We start from the raw sequence: 27,440 nt of genomic DNA, 5'->3' as shown, positions 1-27,440 counted from the left end.
AATATTACTATTATATAGTTTTAAACAGATTTAAATTCTCTCGTGTTGGAATCCAATATTGGAGAATTACGTTGACAATCTCACGGTAAAAATTCATTGGTCCTACTTATCTATCTTTTTTTTTTCCAGTTTTAGATCTCAATAAATTCGAATAATGGGATTACCAATATAACTCCATTTTCTAGTGAGAATACCGATATAACTCCTTTATTTTTTATTTCACCACCATGAGAGAAGATCCAAATTCGTTTTAAACAAAGACAACATTAATCCAAATTAGTAATTGTCCCATACGAATTCAAGAGATACAGAAGGATGGAAGAATTTTGTAGTGATTTATGTGTGCTTGGAGACAATGGTGCTTTGCTCATTCAAATGTCTAAGTCACTATGTGATCAAAGTATGAGTCAGTTAAACTAAAAACGAGGAGTAATAATGCATACACTTGACTACATCAGCTCAGGCTCAACAATGCCATACTATCTTTTAAAGAGCAGTAACTGCACTTCACTATTTCAGACCACCAGCCATTATCAGAAGATATATTTGGAAACGAGTCTTGCAAGAAGCTGATTCTGACTGGCCGAAGCTCAAATCTCTATTATAAAAAAATCACGATGCGATTGTCTCTGCCTCTGGCTGTCCAAAACAAGCTAGGCCACAAGAGCTTCAAGGAAATCAAATAAGCTCATAAGCACTTTCAAATTCCTTTGCAAATCAATAATGTCTCCCCCTAAAATTAAGCCAATCGATTTCATTCAAGTGTAGCAAAAGAAGAAAAGGGATGTCACTTTCTAATTAAAAGATATGGCACTGCAATCTATCTATGTGGGCATTTGGGAAACACCAAAATTACATTGAAAATATATGGTAGACCAAAAGCTACACTATGGAGCTGCTTCTAAAAATCACGGTGGAAGGGCCTTAAACTCACGGTAGACTTTGTCCACCGCTAAACCAAACACGCTATATACACCACCATAAAATAAGGGCAGCTCAGCTCATGAAAATCCCACCACTGTGAAGTCTGCAGATGTCAAGTGTACACACTACACAGGAAAACGAGAAGTTATTTCCACAACTCCACTGTGACCACCAATCCATGACCAACAAATCTTCTCACAGATATCTTGCTCTGAAAAGAATAGCAAAAATTTGAACCAAGAATGCTTCCGAAACACCTGGCTCAACAAATGTCAAAAGGCTGATTCCTCAGCTGCCAAGCTTCATAATGAAAAAACAGGCGATTATTTTTCTCTGAATTTCAACAGTAAACAATAAATATAACACGTGAAGATAATTTTCACTTCAAACTATACCAGTTTCACAACTAAACCATATCTAGTTTGTTTTGAAAAAATTAACAAATTAAAACCGGTATCATATTTTGCTCGTATAATAGCACAGGTGATTGGTTAGTGAATGTAACAAAAATCCTACATGATATAACATTCTGTAAGGACTCAAAATACTGTACAATTTCAAATAAATCAAACAGGGTTAAATAGAAAAACAGATAGCAAACAAAGAAAAGTTCATTTGTATATCTGAAGATGAACATGCCAAGCAAATGTCTATCTAAAAATAGATATTTGAAATCAGCACTCAGTTTGTGTTCCCAAACGATGGGAATGCGAAAAAGGTCAAACAACTTACTCTACAACAATTCATTATATCAACCTTAATTTCTTAGTTCTTTGAAGTAGGAATGTAACACCACATAAATTTTACCTCTTTCTAGAATATTAGCAAAAATCAAAAACATTATTGAGTTTGTAAATTTGCTCCAAAAGGGATCAAGGATAAAAGTTTGACTATATACCTTAACATCAATTAGCATGCACGACCATAGACGATAGAATCGTCACGCCCGCACGATGTAATGATGGGTGGACCTAATGCACATGATTTGGACATCAATGGAATATGATGAGCTCAAGAGCAACTTTCCAAGATTTGGACATCAGAATCCTCTGCTTCTGCTTTCATTATCGCTGTTATTACCTAAACACCAAAAAAAAAAAAAAACACTTCAAATAAAGATCAAGAATACAAGAAAGGCATCACAGAAAACTAGATATTAAAAGAGATGAGCCTCTCACCAGCTTGGCCATTTCTTCCATCCAACCTGTATCCATTTTCCTTCGGTTATAATCAACCTGTACAACAGAAACTTAATTTATACTTGTTTCCTCTTCATTAAGCCAGCGGATATCCTGCAATGTTGATAGGAATAATATTGTAAGTCCAAAACATATTTCAACCACTAACTGTGTAAAGGAATTGCTAATGTTAATATATTTAAATTAACCGAGTAAAATGTCATGGAAAAACTATTCTTGTATTGCATTGAACTTCATAAAGTTAGAAAGAGCAAGTGTGAGACTCACCATTTGGCATATGCTATCCAATAATTGCAGTGCTTCTTGCCACTTGTCAACCTTGATAAGGCCTTTGATGAGGTGGACAAGTATGCTAAGCTCTGGAACAACATTCTTACTTATCATGCTAGCATACAGCTCTAAGGCTTTATCAACCTTACTTGCATGTGACAGATTCTCGATTAAAGAAGTATATAAATATTTGTTGGCAACTGCAAGGCTTGGAGATGATGAAATTTCTTCAAGGAGGTTCGATGCAACTTCCAGTCTCCCAGCCTTGATGTAATTATCAATCAAAATTATGTACAAAGAATCAACAGGCACTGATTCACTCTCACTCAACTCATCTAAAAGCCCGATCGAGGTTATAAACTCTTGGCTGAAGCCCTCAATAATTTTACGGTGGCTTAATATATGCCTTGGCCAATATGTTTGTTTCATTTCATCTAAAAGTTTGTAAGCTTCATCAAGAAGGCCATTGGAACAACAATGACTGATCAAAACCCTGTAGGTTATAAAATTTGGAGCACAGCCCTTTGAGCACATATCTCTAAAGAGCTCAAGGCACTGTTCAATTTTGCCTGATTTCCCAAGGCCATCAATCATTGCAGTATAAGTTACAACATTTGGATTACAACCCTTTTCTTCCATCTTAAGCATGAGCTTGTAAGCTTCATCTGTCTTTCCAACTTTACAGAGGCCATCAACCATCTCTGTGTAAATAACAACATTTGGAGTGCAAGAAATCTCTAGCATCTTCGACAACACTTTCAAAACAAGATCCAATCGATTATCTTTGAACAGACAATCAATTAAAGAGCTATAGGTATACAAATTTGGACTGTATCCACGCTCAGACATCTTTGCAAACACCTCTTGCGCATCCTGAAGCTTTCCAATCTTACAAAACCCATCAATAACAGCGTCATACACTATCTGGTTAGGCTCACAACCATGAGCCGACATGGTATCCAGTAATTCGCGGGCCTCCTTAACCCTGTTTGCTTTGCATAAACCATCCACCAAAGCCCCATATGTAATAACATTTGGTTCTTCACAGTTGTTTTGGTCTAGCTTGAAATATTTGTCCATATCAGAGGATTCTATGTCACCTCGCATTCTGGCATAGATCTGACAAGCTTTTTCAATTTGCCCAGCCTTACAATGACCGTCAATTAAAGCTGTATACGTAACAACATTAGGCTTGCAACCTTCAAGTAACATCATCTCAAAAAGTTCATTTGCATCAGACACCTTTCTTGCTTTCAGGTATGCGTGAATGAGAGCAGTATAAGTCACCACATTGGGCGCACAACCTTCGCTTAACATTTCATCAAACCATTTGCGAGCCTGCTGAATAAGACCGGCTTTGCAAAAGCTATCAATTAAAATAGTATAGGTGTAAACACTGGGAACAATCCCATTCCCTTTCATTTCTTCGAACAACGAATAAGCCTTCTCTACCTTGGACACTTCACAAAGGAAGCCAATCACTTTAGAATATGTACTATCATCAGGGACAAAACCCTTGCCCATCATTTCACATATAATCTTAAAAGCTTTATCAAACTTTCCAGCTCCACAAAGACACCGTGCAAAATTGCTGACATTAACCTTATTTAACACAACCCCTGAATCAAGCATCTCACTATAAGATTTCTCCGCCAATTCTAAAATATCCGAGCTAGGCTGTTCCTCATTGCTACATATACTACCAATGAATATATTATAAACCAGATATCCTGGCTGGCACCCACATTTTATCATTTTCTTAAACAACTTATAGGCATAAGAGTAATCCCGTGATTTACAATAAGCATGTATAAGAGAATTAAACATCTCGCGATTCGGATAACATCCCTCTGTAATCATCATACTCAGAATTCTCTTACACCTTCCCAGGTGTCCTTTTCTCAAACAACCAGAAAGCAAAATCCTATAAGTGACAACATTGGGAATGCAAGAACTAGACCTCATTCTATGTAAGACATCCATCGCTTCTTCAAAAAGTGAAGCTTCACACAACCCAGAAACCATCCTATTATAAAAAACTGTATCAGGCACAAACTCCTCAACCTCCTCAATCAAAGCAAAAGCATCCCTGCACTTACCAGCTTTACATAAAGAATAAGCAAAACAGCTCATAGTATACCTATCCATAACAAACCCATAATTCAACATCTCTTTCTTAACCAAATAAGCAGTATCTAACTTATCAGCTCTAAGAAAAACTTGAACCAAAGCATTATAAGTTGTTTGAGAAGGCTTATACCCAAAATCCTTAAGCCTACCCAACTCTTCCAAAGCCATATTCCACCACCCATTTCGACAACACTTTCGAACTAAAAAATTTAACAACCTACGAAGAATTTCTCTATCATCATCCCTAATTTCCATCAAAAACTTTACAGGAACCCTATCACTGCCATTATTACATCCCAATAACTCAATCAATTTATCAAACACTACATGAGTGTGAGTGTAACCGATTTGTCGACCACTCCACAAGAAAAACTTTACACACAAATCAGGATTCTTAACATTATCCATCACGTGCAACACCAAAGACTCGTTTAACCTAGTACGGAACTGTCTAAAAAATTGATGAGTTTCAATATGAAAACCGTTGATGATTGCGTTTGATATGAAAACGGCGTCGTTTGGGGAGTGAGTTGAAGGAAGGGTTTGTGAGGGAGTGGAATTGAGTAAAGTGTTGCGGAGAAATTCATAGTGTTGTGATAAATCATTTTGGAATGGGTTTGAGGGATTAGAATTGTTGTTATCGGAAAAAATAGGATCATTGGGATGAAGCAAACCAGGGAGAGTGTGGTGTGAAGAAGAAGAAGAAGAAGAAGAGAAATTGAGAGAGCGAGAGAAAAGAGTTTTGATGAAAACCCTATTTCTTCTACTCATACTCATATTCATGAATTGATCAAAATCAAAGGGTTTTTGATTTAGGGTTTAAGAACAGAGTAAAACCCTGCCATTGTTCTGCTCTCATACTGTGTTACTCATTTTATTTTTTATTTGTTACAGTATTAATATTTTATTGATATTTATGAAAGAACACATAAAATGAGATATTTTGTAAATCAATATATTGGAATAAACTTATATACAAAAATTCAAGCACATAATAAACAGAACTATTTAAATTTTAAATTAATGTAATTAAACATGTTGTAATTGGTGAATAGCACAAACAAATTTTTATAAAAAAATTGAAATTGGTATTTTTGTAAATTACATACCTGAATTAATCAATTTTAATGCATAAAGTTGATAAAAAAAATTATAAAATATAAATTAATAATTATAATCAAATCTCGTTTAGATTGATTAATCTAAAATCTTAACAAATGCAAATTTAACACACACAAAAATTAATAATTTTAAACAGTTTTGAAACATAGGAGAGAAGAAATTCCAGTATTTAGACCAATCATATAACAAGACCCACACCCCACTTTGTTTCCAATGGACATATACCAAACCAACCGAATATTTAATAAACACTTTTATTGTCAAAAGATTTTTATAACATCTTAATATAATTTATTTATACAAAACACTTTGTACAATATTAGGCATCTTATGCCAACACAACACACAGTAATGCCACTCTATATTCTATGTCACTACCGTTTCTTTATTGTTATTCTTTAATTTTTTTTATTTTTTTTGGAGATTAGTTCCAATTCTCAATTAACAATGCTCATGCATTTTAACTTTGTAAAGCATGGTATATAATTTTAAATATTATTTTTATTTATATTTCATAAAACATGTAAAATGTCATATTAATTGACAATAATTTTTTTTTTAGGTAATTGGCTACAATTTTGTGGTGTATAAATTTTGAGTGTACCAAAACCCAATAATGCAGCAGCTATATGATGAATAACATCATTAATAATTATTGTACCAAAAAAAAAACATCATTAATAATTAGTATAAACTGTATTCTATAATAAGGCCTCCACCCATTGGGGCTCTATGTGGGACCCCTTTCCTTCTCTTAGCAGTTTTGTAAGGTGGTGGTGTTGAAGGTGTGAAGCTCTGAATTCTGTTTCTGTTTCTGCCACTTCCACTACTAATTGATTCTTCACCATCACACTCATTTTTCTTTTGGAATTTCTTGGAGGTTCCAACTATCTGATTCAATAAACAGAAGAAACAAAATTAAAAACTACATGATTTTTTTTACCAAAATACTTTAATATTGTTAGTTAAATTAGTACATTTTTATAAAATAATGTAATATTTTTTAAAAAAATTATATTAAACTTAATTCATCTTTATATTTTTTTTAAAATTCTATCTATTTTTAATTTAAGACTTTAGAAATTATAAAACAATTTCATTACTATATTTTATTAAAAACCTCATCGAAAGATTATGGAAGTTGTTACATTTGGATATGAGAACTATGGTTTTTTTATTCAATAATGTTAAGATAAAAACACAAGGAAAAATATACCAATACAAATATATTTTTTTTTTAAAGTGATAAGTTGATATAGAGTTGAGTAAAGTATAGGAGTATATACCTTACAACCAAGGGAACAAAAGGTGAATGAATCAAGAAGGGTTCTTTCACAAACATGACATGTATTGGTAACTCCTTTGCCAGGCCTAGGTTGAGGCCTTTCATTCAAGAACACAATTTTTGCACTGTTTATAACATAAGTTTGCACCCCTGTTATGTCCACAAATTTCTGTATCTCAGATACCCTTATCACATCATGGTATGAAGATCTTCTTATCTATATATAAAACAAACAAACTAAATTAAATTAAAATAAAATAATTTTTTTAAAAAGCCATCATTTATATATAGTCAGAGACTATAGAGTATATTATAAACCACATTATATAAATTGCACATTATCAATTATTCAATGGAAGAAAATTCAGAAACCAATTTTTTTAATTGGCCATCCATAGTTGACTTTGAAATAGCAAACTGAGCTAGCATTCAATTCAATGGCATTTGTGATGGATGAAACCAACACAAAAGACAAACATTTTTAATATCCAATACAATGGATTGGACCCCTTCCGAACAAAGTAATAATAATGTAGAAAGATTGCACAAATTTTTTAAAATGTTAATAGTTACTATTAGTATATATTATGTTTGAGAGAGGAAAAAATATTAGTGTCAAAGATTAAACTATGGACTTTATGCATATTGCTTGTTAAATGGCTCTAGTTAAACTACTAGACTAATTCTTGAGGACTTTAACCTTTTGATTTTAAATTAATCCCCACAAAATTGGATTAAATATAATCATCTTAGATCCTCAAAGACAAGTTTTTTTTTTTTTTTACCTGAATAACTCTATGTTGTTTATGAGAAGCAAGACAAGTAGAACAAAGGGCTCCATTCATACAATCCAAGCAATACATATTGCATTCATTTTTGTTGGAATCTACATGCACTTTGCATTGAACAAAGAAGCTTGTTTGGAGAAGTGGTTGCAACCATGGTGGCCACTTGATTTCTTCTTCATTCACACTTCTTACCCCAACTCCACCTCCTCCATCCACCTAATTCCATATAATAATTAACCAATTTAAAAATATTAAAGAATATAATTAGAAAATTAACAAATGTAGAAAGAAAAAATTGAGAAAAATTAAAACATGCACATGTGTAGTATATGTTAAAGGGGTGGCATTTATATTTTGTAATAATACTAACCATGATTGTGGTTGATGTAATTTGAGGTGTGACTTCTTTCTCTTATATGTGATGGGTTATTGATCCTCTATATATGTTGACAACCAAGTTTTGCTACTTTGGAAGCAAAATAAAATGAAGAACTTTCTCTCAATATGCTAAAATCTTAATTTATAGAGAGACAAGTTAGAGAGGGGAAAAAGGTTAGAACTTTTGCAAGTGGGGTAATAATAACTTTGAAAGTAAAGGTAGTGCTTATTGTCTTGGTCTTTATTCAAATAAAGTCTACAACAAATTAATTGACCTATGTGTTACCTCTTGTTTTTATTTGTTTCTTATTACTCTCTTTTTCTTCCTCCCTTATTATACTACATTCTTATTTATATATAATATATATAAGACTTTGTTTATTTAAATTACATAATTATAAAAGTTGATTCTCCAATTAAATTTGTTGGTAATTTAAAATTTTGAATTATTTTATTGGTTTATCTTAAAAATTAAAAATTTATTTATTTTTATTGTAGTATTTTCATAGAGTAAAAAAATATAAAATCATTAATTAAAAATTAATTAAATTAAAATAGATCATTTAGGAAGGAAAAAGAAATCTGGCTCAAATAATTATAAAAAGAATATGCATAATTATTGCAGAAAATATGGTTAAGTATAGTGATGCTCAATTTTATTTGGCTTACAATATTTCTGGCTAGGAAATATTTTTGAGCTCGAGCATGGTAGGTTAAGGTTGGCAAGTGGGCAACAGTGTCTGTTTTGATGATTGACACTTAGGTTGAGATGTGGACGTGTGGAGGAATAGATAGGTTAGTCATCATTTATTTAATTTAATATATGAATATATGTAACAGAAAAAAGATGGCCAAGTGGTGGATTATTGGGTGGATGAGTGGAGTCTATCCTATTTTTAGTTTATTTATTATTATAAAATATTAAAGAAAAGAGCCTCCATACATACAGCACTATTTGTTAAAAGTTAAGACTATTTCATTATGTGAAAGAACCTTATAACTTAATTAACTATCACATACATACATCTGTGAGACTCATAATTAGATATGACCCAAATTGAAGAAAAATTTACATGCCTTGTATTTACCTAGTTATACTCCTATCTTATTTATTTTATAAATAAATGTGTTTTGCATTATTTTTTTAATATAAAACTTGAATTTTTTAAAATATATTTATATTTTAAGAAATTTGTTTTAAAATTTCAGAACTCAAATTAAATTTTGTGAAATAGAAAAGAAAATTACTATTAAAAAAAAAAGAATAAAATATGAATAGGATTTTATAAATATAGGGTTTTCCAAATTGAATAGAAAGAAGACTAGATTGTATATAAAATGTTTTAATATTAAATAATTTTTAAGATCGCATAATCTAAAAATTTAATCTTAAACTGATAAACGATAATTTTTCTATTATTCTATTTAATTATTTACCTAATTCAAAACACCAAACGAATATTTATAAAATAAAATAGTAACAATTCAAATATAGAATAAAAAATACCAATCATTGTTTTTTATATAAACATAATAAATAACAAAACCAACCATTATTATTTAGACTAAACATTATTTTATAACTCCAGTAAGTACCGTTATTTATTTTTATTATTATATTAAATTAAAATAAAACAAAGAAAAAATTGAAGTTGCATGACTTTTTTTTTTTAATGCATTCTTCTTCTATGGTATTTTTAGATTTTAAGTTTGTGAAGTTTGAAGTGCAAAAAAATTTCATGGTGGTCAAAATAAAAATAAAAGGTAATTGTGCAATATTTCAAAATTCACCCTCACCATACTCCATAAGCTCTTACACCAAATTTGGTTCACGAGGGATTCGAAAAATGATCATATTAAAATCACATAAGTAGATTAATAATCACATTTTCTTATAAAAATTTGAAGTTATTAAATATATAAATTATTTTACTTATCTGAATTGCTATCACTTATATATTAAATGGTGTGAATATTTGAAAAGGTCTAGACGAGTACACTAATTTATCATAGACTATGACTTTGTTCCGTAAGCAGGTAACATCATAATAGATTGACCAAACTAGTCATAACTCATAAAAAGTATAATTGGTGAAGGTGAATGAGGCTTTTCTGAAAACCATTGCCTCTAAAATCTTATCTTTTCAAATCTATAACAGGTTAGTCTAGAGTTACATGTTCCATGCATTCTTTCTATGGTAAGTGGTAAAGCTGAATTTTTTTATTTGATTCTTAATTAAAAAAAAAAAAAAAAACTTGTAATTTACAACAACTTTTCAAAATATTGAGATGTTCTGTAAAAAAAAAAATTGAGATGTAAAAACTATTTTGCATTAAGTTATTAGTTGAGAAAGAGACTTGTATTTAGCAACCGGTTATAGATATGATGCTGCACTTTTATGTACCCTCCAGAGCAGTGTTAACCATGCACTTGCACACATAGTTTACATTGGAATCCTTTTTTTCCTTATACAATATAAAGATGATTTTATATCAGAACTTGTGATAAGGAGGGATTTAACATTCTTGACTCCATATACAGCCTCTGTACTCTGTAGAGCATCCCCTGCATATACATGCAGGACAAAGTTTTGATATATTAACACATGGGAGGCAGTTGATTTTCTTCTTTATTGTTGAAATTTTTTACTTTTTACATTTTAGAAGATTCAAACTCTATACAGATTTAGTAATCCAACAGAGGCTGACATAGTGGATGTAATGATTATAAATCAGGTTACTAAACTGGCAAACTCTCGAGTCTCAAGGCATTCCATTTTTTAAGAAATACACGCAATGGATGCTTATTCGGTTTGGGTGTCATTATTTTTTACTACTAGTTTAAAAAAAAGACACTATTTGGAGTATGGCAAATGCGATTCCTTTTGGCCTACATCCTAAAATTGAGAGATTTTGTGAATCCATTAAAAAGTTTGGGGCGTGGCAAGTGCTATTTCATTAAAATAACTCAATTTTCCCTTTTAAAACTATAATCTTACTTCGTACAAAATCTTTCTTCTCAATTGTCATACTTTTGCTAAATTTATAACTTTTAGTCTAAAAATTATTTCAAATTTCAATTATTCATTAAATCTTCAAAATTTTAACAAAAAGAATTAAAATATTTTTGTGGAATAAATGATAGTAACATATATATAATTAATTTTCAAAAATGGAGATTTAATTGAATTGAAAAAAGACCAAACGGGCTAAAACTGGCCCGGTACCACAGTCATCAAATAAGAAACAGGCTAAAGCTAAGAAACTAGCTTTAACCATAGAAAGAAAAAAAATTCCTCCATGATTGAAAACACCAATACTTTTTACCCTTCATAGTACCGTCTAAAAACATATATCCAATTTTCAAAGTTTTTCCACTGCTTCAAAGAATAGTTGACAACTAAATCAAACTGGAAGTGCTTCACATGGTAGCTTCAACTTCAGGATCACTTTCTATAGGGGCAGCAGGCACATTATTCTTACCTCTCAGCCGTGAAGATATATTATCAATGGCAGAATTTAGTTGCCCTATCTTTTCGTTCAAGGTCTGCCTGGTCCCCTGCTTTCAGGAATAGAACATAACATAATCAAAACAAACCCAGCATATTCCAATTACACAGAAATTTTTAATCCAAAACCAAGAGAAAGCGCAATTACCTCTAGCCCTTCGTCGTAATAGATTGGTCTTCTGGCCTTCCGAAACCCATATTCATTTTCATTTAGGAGAGATCTTCTGATCTGTGTGGCCGGTTAAATTGAACAACATAACAAATTATGAGCCTTCAAAATGGTAAAATGATATCTCTTGCAAGTAAATAGTAATAGAACTAAAAGCAATCAACAATCAGATACATAATGCAAATATCACTCTTTGCTGAAACAAAAATAGGCCATAATAATATGACCATAATTTCTAGCCATTTGAAGTTTTGCTAAAACAACATTTTGAGCACTTAGGACATAATGAAAGGACAAGGTTCAAAGATGAAAATATTAGTAGTATACTTTTACGGACAGTATTCTATTTGTCAATAAAAATAAATAGTCATGACTATGACCCATCACCATGGCAGCAGATTGCTATCATTAACAATATTGCAAATAAAAGAGAAAGTTCCTCAATTCTTTTCCTATCCATTGAAAAGTTAATTCAGCTCTCAAAGCATGAAACAAATGTTGCATTAGATATAAAACAACAGTGATGAAGAGTTAGTTTGGATAAACTTCTCAACAACAATAATGAAAAAGTTCAAATAATTATAATCTAGCCACAATGAGTCTAACAATTAAAATAATAGCTTTCCGTATGAGTTGAAATAAGTTTATGCATCTCAACTTTTTTAAAAGCAATCCCATCTAACTTTTTCAATTAGGAATCAAATGATTATTGCAATTTAGAAGTTTGTATAACCAGAAACTAATGCAAACTGGACAGTAGTAATAACAAGAGTCCATTGTTGACTCTGTCTTGTTACTACTGCATCTCCTTGTTAATAAAAAACAAGTAGCCGTCTATCACATGGCTAACTGTCTTCCTTTCTCTTTCTTTTTGGATAGCATAATCAAGTTTGTTTATCATACATAGTATTCGATTAATCTTGCTAGACTCAATAAATAAAATTGGAGTTAGATTAAATCACCTGGGGAGCAAAAACATAGGCCAGAGTTCCGAAAACAGCACCACCCAGAAGAAATCCAGCAACAAAATCCCCACCTCCACCTCCTCTGCTATCACTGCACAAAGGAGACAGATAATGTAAAGGATAAATTATATAATCTTCCAAAATATGCAACCAATAAGATCAAGAGATGTGCAAACTCAATGCTCCAAGCATTCAAAAGACAATTAGCACAAAACAATACTAAAATAATCATGAAATGAATCAATAACTATGCATTACAAAGAAAGAAGTTTCAACTGTCCATTCATAATTTTTTTCAAGAATCATATTAAGTATAGTATACATTGGGAGAAAATGGACCTTTAAATTTTAAGGAAAAATGGTGAAATCAGAACATACAAATGTGACAGACAGAGGAAAGAAACATTGACATCACCATTATTTCTTCACTTCTGGCCATTCATTGAAAAATTCAAACATAGAAAGCAGAAATTGATGTGGAAGATTATCCAATGATTTGTTTAGCATAAAAGACACCTAGCTGATGGGAAAAGGCTTATGTCTCTATTTAGCATCAAAGATAAGCTGGAACTATATAAAGTAAGTTAAAACTGGAAATCTTATCTATATTTTGTGAGGAGAATGTACATATATCAATGGAAAGTTGAATCAACTAAGAAAGGAAAGTTGCATCAACTAAGAAAGGAAAGTTGAATCAAGACAAAATCACACAATATCATAATAGATACTATCTAAATTACCTCAATTCTCAACAAGGTAAAATGAACTACTGACTTGTGCAAACACTGCAAATAAATAGAGATTCCTGACATCTTGTATTGAAGTATTTACAAAATATGCCAAACCTCAATTGTTTTTGTGGATTTCTAACAAGATACAGATGAAAGATTACCTATATTCGGCGCGAACAGGTGAAGTAAGGTTCCTTCTCCTGGTTACAAGGTTTGATTTCCTTTGAACAGCAAGCTTAGATCCAACCACAGATGAATTACGCTTTGTTAAAAACAGCTCCGGTGACTTCAGATGAGATCCACCTGCTGCTAAATCAAATCAAATACCATAATCATAATCATAATCACAATCACACAATTCAAGAATTCCAAAAACAAAAGAGGAAAATAAAGATATGCGAATCTAAACATTTCCTTGGAAGTTCCGAAAAATCTAAACTATTACACTCCACAGTTGACGTAAATTAACTGTATAAAAGCAGAATAATCGAAGAAATGGAAAGTAACGATAAAAATTTACTTCAAAAACCCTAAAAAAATAAATGAACTCAAATAAAGAGGTTTAAGATGAATGATATAATATAAAGCATGTTGATGTTGATATGATTGTTAGAAATCAAAAGGGAAATGAAAAGATGAAAGAGATAACCCGAAATGGATAATGGTGCGAAAGAAGTGGCCATGGAGATGAGTTTGAAGCACCGTGAAGAAATGAAATGCAATGTGTGTGTGTGTGTGTGTGTGAGAGAGAGAGAGAGAGAGAGAGTTAGTTATATTATTATCGGGTGGATATTACGAGGAGAACTAAGCTAGACATAATCACTGTACAAAGCACCGCTAACCCCAAAAGAAGATTAAAAATCTATAGGAAAAAGAAATACAAGAAGCATATATCGCATTGGCAATAAAAATTAACAGCACCATCCAACTCCAAATCATACTTAGCAAATTATTTTTTAGGCAACTTAACAAATTTATTTGTCACTTGATTTGCTTCATAAAACGCATACCACCAAATAATTATTCCTTCAAATTAAAAATTAATATAAATTACATTCACACAAATAAAGGCGAAAACAACGCTTTAATGTATTTGACATTTTTTATGTAACTATAAACATTATGATATATCTAAATATAGATTCACTTATTTATTATTTTTTACTTTCATTTTTTTCTCAAATACCTAGAAATTTATATCATATTTAATTTCAAATACCCTCAATCTCAAACTTCTGATTTTCTTTTCAAGTAAAAGAAGAACTACGTTTACAAATATACCCATGGGGATATCATAATTTTTAGGCTTAATTGTACTTTTGGTCCCTTTATTATAGGTGAATCGCGAAAGTAGTCCCCCTATTTTGTTTGTGCTCAGTTTTGGTCCCAAACAGAATTTGAGTCTAAATTATGATGAGTTGTAATATTTTTAATGATGTGTCAAAAAAAAAAAGTGATGTGACAGATGTCTATGTGAATTAAAGTCATTATTATATTATTTCAAATTAAAAAATACAATTTATATTTTTTTAAACTATTATTATATTATACCAAATTTTAAAATAATTGTCAAAATTAAACTTAAAAAAAAAACACCTAAAATCTTGAACCTAAACAGAAGCAAGATCAAAACCAAATGAAATTGTGAAAGGAGCTTGAACCACCAGCGTGAACCCCAAATCAGTTCAGAAACCTTTTTCATCAAAATCGACCACTTCCCTTTTCTTCATCATCATCATTCGATTTCATCTTCTTCTTCTTCGTTGTTGTACATTACAATTTAAACCATAAAGACTCTAAATTACATCATCACAAAACACCCTTAATTACTTCAACATTACAAAACACCCTTAATTACTTCAACATTACACTAATTTTAATTACTTCAACATTATATCATTTTAATTACTTCAACATTACAATAATCAAAAGAACAATAATCAACACCCATGAAAGTGCCAAAAAAAAAACTCTCATTAGTTTCCCAAAACACACAAGGAACAAAGGAAGAAGAAACGAAACAAATGAAGAAGAACAAACAAAGGAAGAACAAAGGACGAACACGAGTGAAACAGATGAAAAAGATGAAGAAGAAGAAGAACCCAAATGAAAAGGGAAGATGAACAACAACGAAGAAGAAGAAGATGAAATCGAATGATGATGATGAAGAAAAGGGAAGTGGTCGATTTTGATGAAAAGGGTTCACGAACTTCACGAACTGATTTAGGGTCCGCGCTGGTGGTTCAAGCTCCTTTCACGATTTCATTTGGTTTTGATTTTGCTTCTGTTTAGGTTCATGATTTTAGGTGTTTTTTGTAACTTTAATTTTGACAATTACTTTAAAATTTGGTATAATATAATAATAGTTTAAAAAAATATAAATTGTATTTTTTAATTTGAAATAATATAATAATGACTTTAATTCACATAGGCATCTGCCACATCTTTTTTTTAACACGTCATTAAAAATATGACAACTCATCATGATTTGAACTCAAATTCTGTTTGGGGACCAAAACTGGACAAAAAAAAAATAGATGGATTACTTTCGTGATTCACCTATAATAAAGGGACCAAAAGTGCAATTAAGTCATTTTTTATTATCGTCATAAGTAACTTTATAGTTTATAAATTTATTATAATACATTCTCAAATATCACTTTTGTTAGTAATTCTATAAACTAAAATGACTAAAAAAAGTTAATGAATAAGTTAATTAATTAAAAATATATTTAAAGATTAAAATAACTAATAAAAGACATATTTAACTTTACTTTTATAAAAACATGCTAGAGACACGAATTATAATATAAGTCTTTCTTTTTATTATATAATTTATTTTTTAATATATTAAATATTAAAAATGAAAATACTTAATTTTCAAAACTAAATGTATGCAATTTTGCTCACATAAGCTTCTACATGTGTCGGTCATACCTTTAGGCCTCTTTGTATTTTTTCATTTCCATACTGTCTTATTATTAATAATTTCTTAAAAATTCCTTAACTACTTTGCCACCAAAACTTATCTCACATTTTTTACTTCATACTACCTAAATTAGAATTCATGTTCCTTCTTAGGGATGATAAGATATAGAGTTTGGGTAGGGTGTTATTACATATCCCGGGAACCTTGATATTCATATTATTGGGTATCTAAATACCTATATTTGTATCCTTGTCCATATTTTTATTAAAATAAATTGATAAATTACAAAATATAAATATCATTTTATTATAACTAAAAAAAATCGAAGTTCTTTAATATTGAATTACAAAAGTTATAAATCAAAATATTTAACTTATCCAAAAAATTTAAATTAATAAATATTTAACTAATAAATCATCAAAAACTTTACATTTCACACTTTTAACAACTTTTCAGATCATGGAGCCAGTCCAATCCAATTTAATAATCTATAAAATTCGAACACTATGCTTTAATGCATTTTGTAGGGGTGTTGAATGGTTCGAGCAAAATCCAAGCAATCTTCCTTGTTTGGGTCGGGCAATGTCTATGTTTGGACTTATATCTAAACCAACCTATTGAAAATCCAAACGAGTTCGATTTGTACAAAGGATTGGAAAATCTAGAGTGGTGTTAACAAATCCTATTAAGTTTATACACATGTCCATGGCTATTAAATAAGAATTACGAATAGAGTTGTGTACTCAGATCAATCCACCCAAACCAATCAGTTATATATTGATTTGGTTTTACCCAAAAATGTGTAAACCAACCCAACTTTATCTGTATACTTTTGATTGATTTAGACAATGGATTCACTCATAACCTAACCAATCTAATATGCAAACATAGCATTTCCCATGGCAACAGCTGCAGCTATTCTGATTTGTCCATCGAAAGGCACAACCAACCAAGCACCGAAATCATGGACCTTGTTTTCACTAAACAATTCTATCAAGAGGAGTTCAATTTAATTCTATATTATTTTAAAGCATTTTCCTATTAGTGTGTGTCATCCTTAGGTGTGTCAATTTAATTCTTTAATTAATAGTACCATAACAGTAGATAGATAACTTGTTTAATACCATTAAGTGGTTAACCAGGTATAACACTGAACAAGACAGAAAAAGGATCCAGGAACAGAGGAAACCCTGCCATAAAAATAGTCATCCGCAAGTTCCTAGTAACAAACATTCAGAAATTATGCCGGCTTGCATTCTCTCTATTTACAAACAGCCGTAACTATTCATTATGAGAACAAAAAGCTAATATAAAAACATGTATTTAACAGAGTAAAGAAAAAAACTTATTGACTTTTTGTTGTCTGGACGATGGATTGGCTCCTTCACATGGGTGCTGGATGATTATGTATCATACACGACGGGCTATGCTGAACAAGATAATTTACACGACAGACAGGAAATATATAGCAGCAGATTATTTATCTGTGTATCTCCCAAAAAGGAGAAATGGGGGATTCACACGGTGCCCATCAGGTAAAAGCTCTGCATTTGAAGAAGCTTTTGTGGGTTCCTTGTTTGAAGATGGAAACGAAAGAGAAAGGGAAAGTGATGCGGCGGCGACATCATCCTCTGTCCCATCAGCCAAAATATCTGGAAGGTTGTTTTTCCTGTCAACTGCCCCAACTAGGAAAGGCAGCATACCTTTAGGAGCGGCGGGAGGAGGAGGAGGGGGTGGTGGTAGTTTTGTTTCACCACCTAAAGCAAGCTCTAGATTTGGAAACACATCCTCTCGCTCATGAATCCCTTTCAATGGCATGGCATTCAGCACAGATTGTGAGCCATTGGTATTCTGACTATTAAAGGGAAAGAAGGTTCTTTCCATTGTTCCAAAGTCCTCACGGATGATTTTTTCATCGGAAGCTTCTTCACATCCTTTGTCCTCAACTGAAGAACAGGAACCAAGACCATTTCCAAGAGGTGCCAAACTATCATTAAAACAGTCTCTACCTCTGGAACTGTAATGTCCATAAATCCCACCAGAACTTGTCCTTATCTTCTTTCTGGAACTTTCTCTGTTTTTTAATTTGCCATTTACCTCATTCCAAGGCATTTTCTGACAACCAGCTGCTGAAAGATCAACATGATGAACTTCTTTATCATTGGGTAGCTGGTACTCAACCCCTTCTGTGGACAGGTCCTCCTGAAGAGTTGCCTCCAAGTCAATATAGTGACGACCTTCTTTTGCTTTCCTCTTAAACCGTTGCTGATCTTCATCGCCTTCCATTTTCTCTGAAATTTTATTCTTAGTTATATTGATTGCAGCACCTGTTTCTTGATCTTCAACAGTTGCTTCCAAGTCAATATAGTGATCATCTCTCTGTTTCCTCTTAGGCCTCTGCTGATCTTCATCAATGTTAATTCTTTCTGAAGTTTTATCCTTACCAATATTGCTTGCAGCGCCTGTTTCTTGACTGTCAATAGTTTCCTCCAAATCAACATAGTGACAATCGTCTTTCTGTTTCCATTTAGTCCTTACCTGATCTTCATCACAGTTCATTCTCTCCAAAATTTCGTTCTTCACTTGCTGGTTAGAAATAGGTTTTGCTTCCACCACCTTGTTACTTACATTTGTTCCCATTTCTTCAGGAGGTTTAAACTCTCTGCGCCATTCATCCTCTAGCACACTAGCTTTCTGCATAAACCCAGAACATCTTTCAAGAAAACAAGAGCTAATTGACAGCAGAGATAACACCAACTGTTCATAAAACTGGTTTATAACTAGTGATCTCATGACAGGTACAGTTTACAGTATACCTAACAAGAAATGAGAAGTTAGACACATTCAAGGACATTCAACTACTGTAATTCATCTCGACACATACACAGGCATTCACCTAGTTAGTTTCCCCCCACAGAAATGGTCAAATGGATCTCATACCAGCTTTTCATTGCTAAATATGTACTCAACAACCCTGTTTGTCTTCCCTTTTGATACAGAGACCAAGAACTGCTCACATGGGAATATTGATGTGTAATAATTGCAAGGCAACATTCATTTCAGACCATAAAACTAAGCCATCAAAGCAGAACAAAATATGTAGAAATCAATCTCCACAATCTATCTAGGGAATCAGAATATCATTTCTAACTTAAATAGTGGGGGGTGTGATCGGGTCACAATGTTGACACCACAAGTACATCTAAGCAGATTCTTATCAAGAAAAGACAAACTTTAGTCTATTAAACTATGCATTTAAGGATAAAATCATACCAGGGACGAACCAGTGGATTTCGTTTGTTGACATAAATGGTTACTGCTTTTTGGAACCCTTGATGTAATTTTGCTGTCAATTCTACCATTTGGCTTCTCTAAGCTTACTTTTTGTGAACATAAATGTGCCTGGCGATTTATATCAGTATTCCTACTCACAGAAATTGGAGATTGATCTGTGGAAGTGGTTGAGGGAAGTGCATTGCATGCTTTGTCGCAATTCATTGATTTTTCATCCTTGTGCTTTGACAAACAAGGCTCAGACAAAGTCACAGCAGCAGTTGAAGAATTCTCCTCAATTGGCATTGCATTCAAACTTGGAATACAGATCTTTTTTGCAGAATCTGAACGATTCATCCTCCGCCCCCTAAATACACCCCATAAGAAAAACAACATATTCCAGCCTGCCAAAAAATAGGACAGTCAACAGTCTAAACACATGTAGTAGTAAATGGATTAAAAAATATTGTTGATAAAAAAGAAGTGGTTACAAAGATGTGCGTTTAAGATGCCAGTCACATAAACTGCAATCTAAGCATACAGAACCATCAAGGAACTACCCCCAACCTCACCCCACCCCCCTAAAAAAAGTGTAAGCTAATGAGCGAAGCTCAATAATGATTTTATAATTAACATCCCTCGTGGAATGGTCTTTTGGCCTTTAATCATGGACCACTGACACACCCACCTACCTTGTGCTGAAATTCAATTTTCAATTAAAAAATTGGGGACAGCAAGAATCAAGCTCCTGGCTATTTGGTCATTCAGACCTTGATTCACCTATTGTTACAAACAATGGGGAGAACCGCCCACAAAAGCTAGCCTTTGTGGTTTGAGAACTAAAGCACGGCATCAGAATACCATACTTCCAAAGGAACTTAAGCCACACACCTTGATATGACGTCCTAACATTCCACCAAAACACTGCACATTCCCAGCAACCACAAAAGCTGACTGAGTGCACTTATAAAGTGATAGCTCTTGAATGAGTTTATATCTAAAACCCACAAATGGTTAAAAGGAGAACCGTGGTCAAATTATTGGTTTTGACAGAGTCCAAATTAAACGCACAACATTCTCAATTTTTGCAACCCTGATGCATTTCATCTACATCAGTCTTACTCAGAAGTATGACATCTTAAGAATCGATGTATAAACTAAAATCCTGAATCAAGAATATTGGGGATTATCCAATAGGCATATTTCCAAGTAACCATCGAAGAAAGTACACAATCGAGTGTACTTAGATAGAAGCATGCCACTCTTAGTGTGGAATTTCATATTGTCCTTCCCCAAGACATTTACAAAGACAGAAGCATGCCACTCTTCGTAAGAGTGAAATCTCAAACAATCTTACCAAGACATTTCAAAATTGTAAATGAACTAAATTTTGACAAGTACATGAACACTTATCGAGGCATAAACTTCATTGCAAACCATAAACCCAAAAGCATATATTCAGAAGTTGCTTAAAATGTTGGTTTGTCTGACAAAAGCATAAAATGATCCTTACGCTGTGAATTTTCTGGAAGTTGACTGGATGGGAATATGAGAAGTTCAACACCATCAAAAATTCCTTTAAGTGCTAAATCATTTCTAATCATGTGATCCAATAGACCCCTGTAGTGTCTCTCGTAGCTGTATCAGAATATCACAAGAAGTCAGTTATTACAAGAAAATAAAGAAATATTTGCGTCTCATGGCCTACTGTCAATATAAGAATGATATTCAAATACTTGCCTTTCGACATCTCTGGCAAAGAAGTAAAGAGCTATATTATCTTCTCTAGCACCATCATGATGAAACTGTGATGGCCAGGTGCTCAAGCGAGAAACTTCTTCAAGGGAAACTTCGGGACTAAATTTGGTCACTACCTCAAGAACCTTAGGAGATGCAGAAGAGGATAAATGTGCCTGAACTCCATTACATAATTCAGGAGGCTTTCCATTTCTATGCACTTCAAAGACACCCCTGCACGGAAACAAAAAAGTTGATGTCGAACCCATTACACACTTATTGCAAAACATGAAAAGTAATACAAGAAAAATCCAGAACTAAAATACAACTAGTTAATCAAAAAAATGGTTCTTACTGCCAGATGTATTCATATTCAGGAAAAGCCAACATCTTCGAAAGAGCACTTGAGATTGCCACAGCTTTTTTAGATAAGTCTCTCACTAAAGGCCTTTGAGCATTAAAGCCAGCTAAATCCGACTTTCCTGGTTGGGAACAAAGATCAGTTGGACAAGAGTTAAGTTGCTTCAAATCGCTGGCAGATGAACATTTGGAAGAATCAGACGTAGAATTCTCAAGGACTTCCTGTTGTTCATGAGTTTCTTCAGTAGATATACTATTCTTAAGTGTGTTAGAAGCCAACACTTGGTCCCGTGAAGTCACTTCACAATTCAACTCTGTGCCAGAAGTAGAAATTTCATCAGTTTGACTAGATACTTCTTTCTTCCTGTAAATTTCAGGCCTTTTCCGTAAAGCAGCCTGGATTGCAGCTTTCAACCTATTGCCTTTATGCATCTCCTCTTTTGAGATACTTGAGGCGGTGACAGATATTTCAGCACCCGAATCTTGTACAGTACTAGCGGTGCAACATTCTAGAGAATGGCCAAACTCCTCACATTTTTGACAGAATGGACTTTTTAATGTAATGGGAACAACTGGCCTTACACGATCACTAAAACTCTCTCGGGATTTCTCAACCTGGTTTGCTGTTTCTCGTGAACGAGGCAGTGCATCCTGTATAGCTTCATCGTTACTGGCTGATGTTCTCTCTGCAAAATTCAAAGAAAAACAGAACAAGATTTAATATTATTTGCAAAGATAGTTCCAAGCACATCCCCATCTGAAAGATGCTCTTGCTGAAACTAATACAAGGACAAAACACAGATGGTGGCTTTATTATGCTAAAAATAAGATATCAAGAGCAGCAAATTGACCCCAAATACGAAGATAAAAAAGAAAATTATACTGCAGGAATAATATGCTTCTAATTGAGATCACACCTGAACTGCCTTGAGGCTCCAAACTTTTACGGCTTATATTGTTCAATGATTTTGAGGACGCACTTAATTTTCCATCCTGGTTAATCTTCAACTCTCGATTATTAACTGCTGAAGGTTTAATAATGGTGTCACCACGAGGTGTAACCTTCAGATCACCCTTGGGTGTGGAAACAACAGAACTAGCCGAAGGCCGATCGTTCCTAGACAGATATTTTCGGTCGAATGCACCTGATTCTTTTGAATGTCTAGACACTTTCAAGTCCTGAGTAGTTGCAGACTTAGGTGAAAGCATTTTAACTTTTGATTCAATAGCACTTGATCGCCCCAAACTAGAGGATTTGAATAATGTCGATTTGCTTGTCATCCGAGCAGTTGACTCCATATTCTTAGAAGTTTGTTCATTACCCCCTTTGGATCTTGGTGGAAAAACTTCATCAACAAGTTTGACTCTCGGCTTGGAATTTAAGTTGTTGGATGAATTAGACTTTGACAATATACCTAATCACAAGAGAGAAAAAATGTGCTTGAAAAAAATGAAAGCCCAAGGAGACATGATACAATATCAACATGGAACCGATGCACCCAGCTACTTTAATGGGATCATGATCCAAAGAAAAAATTATAGAAAGTTGTAGTGAAGCACCAAAATAAAGATAAACACATACTCTTTGAGATTTGACTCCGGGGGCCGATGGAAGGAGATCGAGCAGTCTCTGAGTCATCACCACCAGAGTGGTTACGGAGAGGCATCAGAAGACCACCAGCCTTCCCTTTTAACTTATCTGGGTTCTTAAATGAAGATTCTCGTGACAGTGGAACCAATCTCTTGGGGCTTGACGCCTTTGGTGATCCTTTGCTTAATTCAAGAGCTTGCCTTTTTGCAGCTGGAGGAGCTACTTCAATGTTGTCAGAAGGTCTTTTGCCAGAAGCTTGTGAAGTGGAAGCAGTTTTAATGATTTTTTTTTCTTCAACATCTGAACCAAGACAATTCAGTACTAAAAATATGTCAGCATACAATTGCAGCTATAAATATAGATATGAGTGCATGAATGCTAATTCTACTGTCAACATTAGAACATGCAAATTCAGTATTCAGAAAGAATCAAATGCATAAAGCAGTAAGCATAAAGGATGTAAAATGTTTGACCCCAGAACGCATTTTTTTGCAAAACCATGTACACAACTTCACTCTTACCCAGTCTCTTGTTTTCAGTTTCCAGTGCATCTTGGCATTCCTCACAGAACCAATCCTCTTCAGGGACTTTCTCAAGCATTTCTCGCATGCAGTAGCTGATTCAAAGAAACAATAATGGTAAGACTCGTTTTACTGACACGAATTTGCAATACGGTAAATATATGAAATATGGTGAAAGTTTCTTATGCATACGTGTGCTCTGCACCATCAGTGCACCTACTACATATGGCCAGTAGATCCTCACGACCAGCATCTCCACAGATGTCACACACCTTCACCTATTTTGCATTCAACACAGTTAGATTTAGAAATTGAGGTTAAGCATTTCCACAGATGCTGTTACATTCCACTTCTCCCATTCCCATTACTATCAAGTTTTTTTCAGCCAAAAAACATATCAACACAAAGGAAATGAAAGATACTCACATCGTGTTCCACAACATCTGATTCATCACTCTCATTTTCAGATTGAGATTCCTGTTTGCCAGGTGATTTAACCAGCTCTTCAGCTTTCTCAAGATGTCCATCATGGCCTGAACATTTACAATCTTCAACTTTAGCATCACATACATCATTATCAGTATCTGCTTGTGACTTCGGACATACTTTCAGTAAAGCATTGGAATTATCGTCAACAATGTTATCCTTACTGGCAGTATTTTTCTCGCCAGAAATAACAATAGGTACACTCTCTTTGGATAATGATGAACTGCAATTCTCAATAGAGCCTTCTGAAACTTTTTCTGGTATATGAGAATTTGAACCCCTTTCCATGTGCATTAAGCTTTGATTATCTGAGAGAGATTTACCAGTTTCAGATTGTCCATGCAGCCTTTGTACCTTAGGTGAACTATGATCAGTGTCTGCATCTTTAGACGATGGAATCTCCAAACAAGACATGTCAACGGATGGAGCAATCCCAGATCGCTCTGCCCCAATATGACTAACTGAAGCTGAACTACAAGGTATATTAATTCCATCTGCATTCCTTAAATTAGCATCAGATGCTCTACTAATACAAGATGTATTGTCGTCGTGACCTTCTAAATGTTTGGGATCCTGATACTTATTCATCAAGATCTGTCTACTCTCAGCATTTTCAGATAGAGAATCATGACATGAGTTAACACTGAGCATATTACTTGCTTCACTGACAGCATGCTGCGTATTTTCACAAGCTCTGCTAGTAAGAGAATGTACATTACTCTCATTCATAGAATTCTGACTATTAGCCTCCCCTGAGCGACAGTTGTCATCAGAAAACTCTACAGCCTTTGACCCTGTGAGAGCATGGTTCAGATGCATGCAAGATGAACAAGGAGCTGAGCACACATTACAAGTCCCAGATTCAAGCCTCATATCACTGTTCTGAATCACGTAATGTTTGACAAACTTCTTTACAGATTCAGGTGATACCTAATCAAAACAGAGCATGAGTTGGAAAAGAAAGACGAAACCTTTGACTCATCATTTCAATAATTCTTTGGAATCCCTTCAATGTCAAAGTTTCACCATGTTATTGCACAGGATTAATACAGATAGTATATCACAAACATAAAAGTTGCATCTGGATTTTATCTATTTATTTTTTGTTAAACATATTTCCTGTAATGTGTGGAAATTGTATGTTATAACACTTTCTCTAAGAATATTTGAAGGTTTGGGCCAAAAAAATGACTGTATTTGAATATTAATATACTAGGAAGCAATAATTTATATAGCAAGATTGTCTTACTACCCATATTGCTTTATAAAATCAGGTTATTGTTTCGCATTGTAGATTTTAGCTGACCAGTTTGTTAGGAGACTTATTAGTCGTACCTGCATAGAAAGGACTGCTCACTTGAGCTAACGAGATGCATTTTTTTCTTGAAAGTTGAAATGCCTCCTTTAGAGGGAATCCTAATTCTCAATAGCTATACACCTATACTTTTCTACTAGCTATAGACCTATACTTTTCTACTACTGAATTATTATTCAAACAAAAAGAAATATGAGGTCTATAACTAAAACCAAAAGTATAATTTTAGCACAGTGGAGTTTTACAATGATCAGCCACTTCTTGATTAGAACAACACGAAATAACAGACAAATAAACCAAAAATATTTACTAAAACCAATGTACATACATATACTCATTCAAATGTTCCAATAATTTTGCTTAAAGATGACACTATGACAGTGCCTCTAATCTTCTACTCGTGATTTTTGCACTGTCAATGCTAAAAAAAATAAAGAATTATGGCAGCTTGTCAGAAAAAACGTTCATCGTATTTAATCTTCCCAACCAATTCTTCCATATCATTGGACAATAATGTGAATCAAATACGGCTATTATTTCACAGCTTCATAACAAAAACGAAATAAAAAGTCGAAGGCAATAAGAAACAGAGAGTGAATGTACCCTTTTATCTCAGCATGTTACCCCCAACATCAAAATGATTGATGACTATGGCTCAAGGTTCTAGCATCTGGAAAACTCGTTCTCAATACTGATGCCACGCAGACAACACAGCCAAACCATATTAAAAAATTATCACACCAACATTTTCAACAAAAGAACTGTGCAAGTACTAATCCATGAAATACATCTCTAAAGTCTAATCAGAATCTAACAGCGATAACAATTTTGCAAATGCTAATTAAAGTATAAAAAAGAAAGGGAAAAAAAAATCTACAAGGTACCTACCTACCAAAATCCAAAACCCCTTCCACTTACAAATTCAAACCCTAACCCTTACCCAACAACACACTGAATTAACTCACCTTATCAGAACGAACAAGAATCCGAGTATTCCAATGTATACATCTCAACACAACAATAACAGTTTCAATAAATAAAACAAACAAATGAACAAATCGATTCAAAATATGAAAATTAAAAAATAACAAAATCAAAAACCCTAACTGGAAAAAATTCACAAGTATCTAACACGTAAACATTATCGGTAACATTACCTTTAACAATAACAAGAGAAAGCAAAGTGGATGTGATTTGGAGTCGCAAAAATCTGTTTCGTGAATTCAAGTATCTGCGAAGAACCAGAAATGAAGATTCAAAAACGAAAGAGAAGAATAGAGAAGAGCATGCACTTCTTATATATATACAAATTACTTTTATTATTATTACATAAAAACACACGACACGATCTCATTCAACAATCTATATCTCTATTAATTATATTATTACATAAAAATAATAAAATTAAATTAAATTACTGCAACAATTTTGAAAAACTTATTCTTTTTCTTTTCTCTCTTCAACTCGCTTTCTCTATATGTGATCTGAAATAAACACAAAATCCTACGAAAGGGTTCTTTTTTTCCATGAGAATCCAAATCCATCTAACCCAGCTGGCTTTAAAATGCTATACCTTTCTCTCTCTCTTTCATCTCTCTAAAAATTATGTCTGTTCCTCAAAAATGAATTTTGATTTATTATATAGTCCAAGACCTTATACAAAAACATAATCGAGATTTCTTATTTATTTTTTCTATATTATTTTTTATTTTTATATAATAAATACTATCAGAAATATTTATACTATTCAAATCTGAA

General features: G+C 33.0%; 4 protein-coding genes across 13 annotated transcripts; all 4 read right to left on the bottom strand.

Annotated features, from left to right (window-relative positions):
* Positions 1-266: 266 nt before the first annotated feature.
* On the bottom strand, positions 267-5,421 carry LOC101498010 (uncharacterized). 3 transcript variants are annotated; one of them, XM_073364451.1, is made up of 4 exons: positions 2,391-5,421; positions 2,103-2,216; positions 1,823-2,004; positions 267-1,224 (listed from the first exon to the last, which is right to left on the bottom strand). In XM_073364451.1, exons 1-2 carry the CDS (start codon positions 5,304-5,306, stop codon positions 2,175-2,177), a joined length of 2,958 nt encoding a protein of 985 aa, XP_073220552.1. In that variant the 5' UTR covers positions 5,307-5,421; the 3' UTR covers positions 267-1,224; positions 1,823-2,004; positions 2,103-2,174. The 3 variants fall into 3 exon arrangements, with proteins under 3 accessions (XP_073220552.1, XP_073220553.1, XP_073220554.1); XM_073364452.1 differs by having other exon boundaries at positions 267-1,181; XM_073364453.1 differs by having other exon boundaries at positions 267-1,135.
* A 746-nt stretch (positions 5,422-6,167) lies between these two features.
* Positions 6,168-8,296, bottom strand: LOC101497682 (protein RGF1 INDUCIBLE TRANSCRIPTION FACTOR 1-like). The gene is made up of 4 exons (XM_004511354.4): positions 8,089-8,296; positions 7,716-7,934; positions 6,932-7,147; positions 6,168-6,536 (listed from the first exon to the last, which is right to left on the bottom strand). Exons 1-4 carry the CDS (start codon positions 8,089-8,091, stop codon positions 6,330-6,332), a joined length of 645 nt encoding a protein of 214 aa, XP_004511411.1. The 5' UTR covers positions 8,092-8,296; the 3' UTR covers positions 6,168-6,329.
* Positions 8,297-11,258: 2,962 nt separating this feature from the next.
* LOC101496924 (uncharacterized) lies at positions 11,259-14,266 on the bottom strand. Of its 2 annotated transcripts, none has more exons than NM_001364941.1 (5): positions 14,120-14,266; positions 13,632-13,779; positions 12,737-12,830; positions 11,754-11,834; positions 11,259-11,655 (listed from the first exon to the last, which is right to left on the bottom strand). In NM_001364941.1, the coding sequence occupies exons 1-5, from the start codon at positions 14,151-14,153 to the stop codon at positions 11,518-11,520; spliced, it is 495 nt and encodes a 164-aa protein (NP_001351870.1). In that variant the 5' UTR covers positions 14,154-14,266; the 3' UTR covers positions 11,259-11,517. The 2 variants fall into 2 exon arrangements, with proteins under 2 accessions (NP_001351870.1, NP_001351871.1); NM_001364942.1 differs by having other exon boundaries at positions 13,632-13,776.
* A 3,302-nt stretch (positions 14,267-17,568) lies between these two features.
* LOC101495944 (protein PARALOG OF AIPP2-like) lies at positions 17,569-27,337 on the bottom strand. Of its 7 annotated transcripts, none has more exons than XM_004511349.4 (13): positions 27,256-27,337; positions 26,840-26,913; positions 26,286-26,373; positions 24,308-25,297; positions 24,074-24,159; positions 23,882-23,976; positions 23,352-23,681; positions 22,687-23,184; positions 21,765-22,455; positions 21,413-21,643; positions 21,186-21,310; positions 19,673-20,076; positions 17,569-19,093 (listed from the first exon to the last, which is right to left on the bottom strand). In XM_004511349.4, exons 4-13 carry the CDS (start codon positions 25,238-25,240, stop codon positions 17,876-17,878), a joined length of 4,611 nt encoding a protein of 1,536 aa, XP_004511406.1. In that variant the 5' UTR covers positions 25,241-25,297; positions 26,286-26,373; positions 26,840-26,913; positions 27,256-27,337; the 3' UTR covers positions 17,569-17,875. The 7 variants fall into 7 exon arrangements, with proteins under 7 accessions (XP_004511406.1, XP_027193228.1, XP_004511405.1 ...); XM_027337427.2 differs by lacking the exon at positions 27,256-27,337 and adding an exon at positions 27,190-27,254; XM_004511348.4 differs by lacking the exon at positions 27,256-27,337 and adding an exon at positions 27,101-27,249.
* Positions 27,338-27,440: the final 103 nt, after the last annotated feature.

This window comes from Cicer arietinum, chromosome 8, assembly GCF_000331145.2.
Source record: "Cicer arietinum cultivar CDC Frontier isolate Library 1 chromosome 8, Cicar.CDCFrontier_v2.0, whole genome shotgun sequence".
Lineage (NCBI taxonomy): Eukaryota > Viridiplantae > Streptophyta > Magnoliopsida > Fabales > Fabaceae > Cicer > Cicer arietinum.
The sequence above is the reverse complement of the archived record's forward strand: the minus strand, read 5'-3'. Positions and strand labels throughout refer to the sequence as shown.

What these genes read in the sequence shown, in the direction of transcription:
- LOC101498010 (XM_073364451.1), bottom strand. Translation starts at nt 5,306, where the DNA reads ATGAATATGAGTATGAGTAGAAGAAATAGGGTTTTCATCAAAACTCTT. An exon ending in TGGATAGCATATGCCAAATG is followed by an intron (nt 2,217 to 2,390) that starts GTGAGTCTCACA and finishes TCAACATTGCAG; the next exon opens with GATATCCGCTGGCTTAATGA.
- LOC101497682 (XM_004511354.4), bottom strand. An exon ending in AACAACATAGAGTTATTCAG is followed by an intron (nt 7,148 to 7,715) that starts GTAAAAAAAAAA and finishes TTTTATATATAG; the next exon opens with ATAAGAAGATCTTCATACCA. An exon ending in TTTGTTCCCTTGGTTGTAAG is followed by an intron (nt 6,537 to 6,931) that starts GTATATACTCCT and finishes TTATTGAATCAG; the next exon opens with ATAGTTGGAACCTCCAAGAA.
- LOC101496924 (NM_001364941.1), bottom strand. Translation starts at nt 14,153, where the DNA reads ATGGCCACTTCTTTCGCACCATTATCCATTTCGG. An exon ending in CGCACCATTATCCATTTCGG is followed by an intron (nt 13,780 to 14,119) that starts GTTATCTCTTTC and finishes GATTTGATTTAG; the next exon opens with CAGCAGGTGGATCTCATCTG. An exon ending in CCTGTTCGCGCCGAATATAG is followed by an intron (nt 12,831 to 13,631) that starts GTAATCTTTCAT and finishes TCCTTTGTGCAG; the next exon opens with TGATAGCAGAGGAGGTGGAG.
- LOC101495944 (XM_004511349.4), bottom strand. Translation starts at nt 25,240, where the DNA reads ATGAGGCTTGAATCTGGGACTTGTAATGTGTGCTCAGCTCCTTGTTCA. An exon ending in CAGATGTTGTGGAACACGAT is followed by an intron (nt 24,160 to 24,307) that starts GTGAGTATCTTT and finishes AATGCAAAATAG; the next exon opens with GTGAAGGTGTGTGACATCTG. An exon ending in ACTTCCAGAAAATTCACAGC is followed by an intron (nt 20,077 to 21,185) that starts GTAAGGATCATT and finishes ATTTTTTGGCAG; the next exon opens with GCTGGAATATGTTGTTTTTC.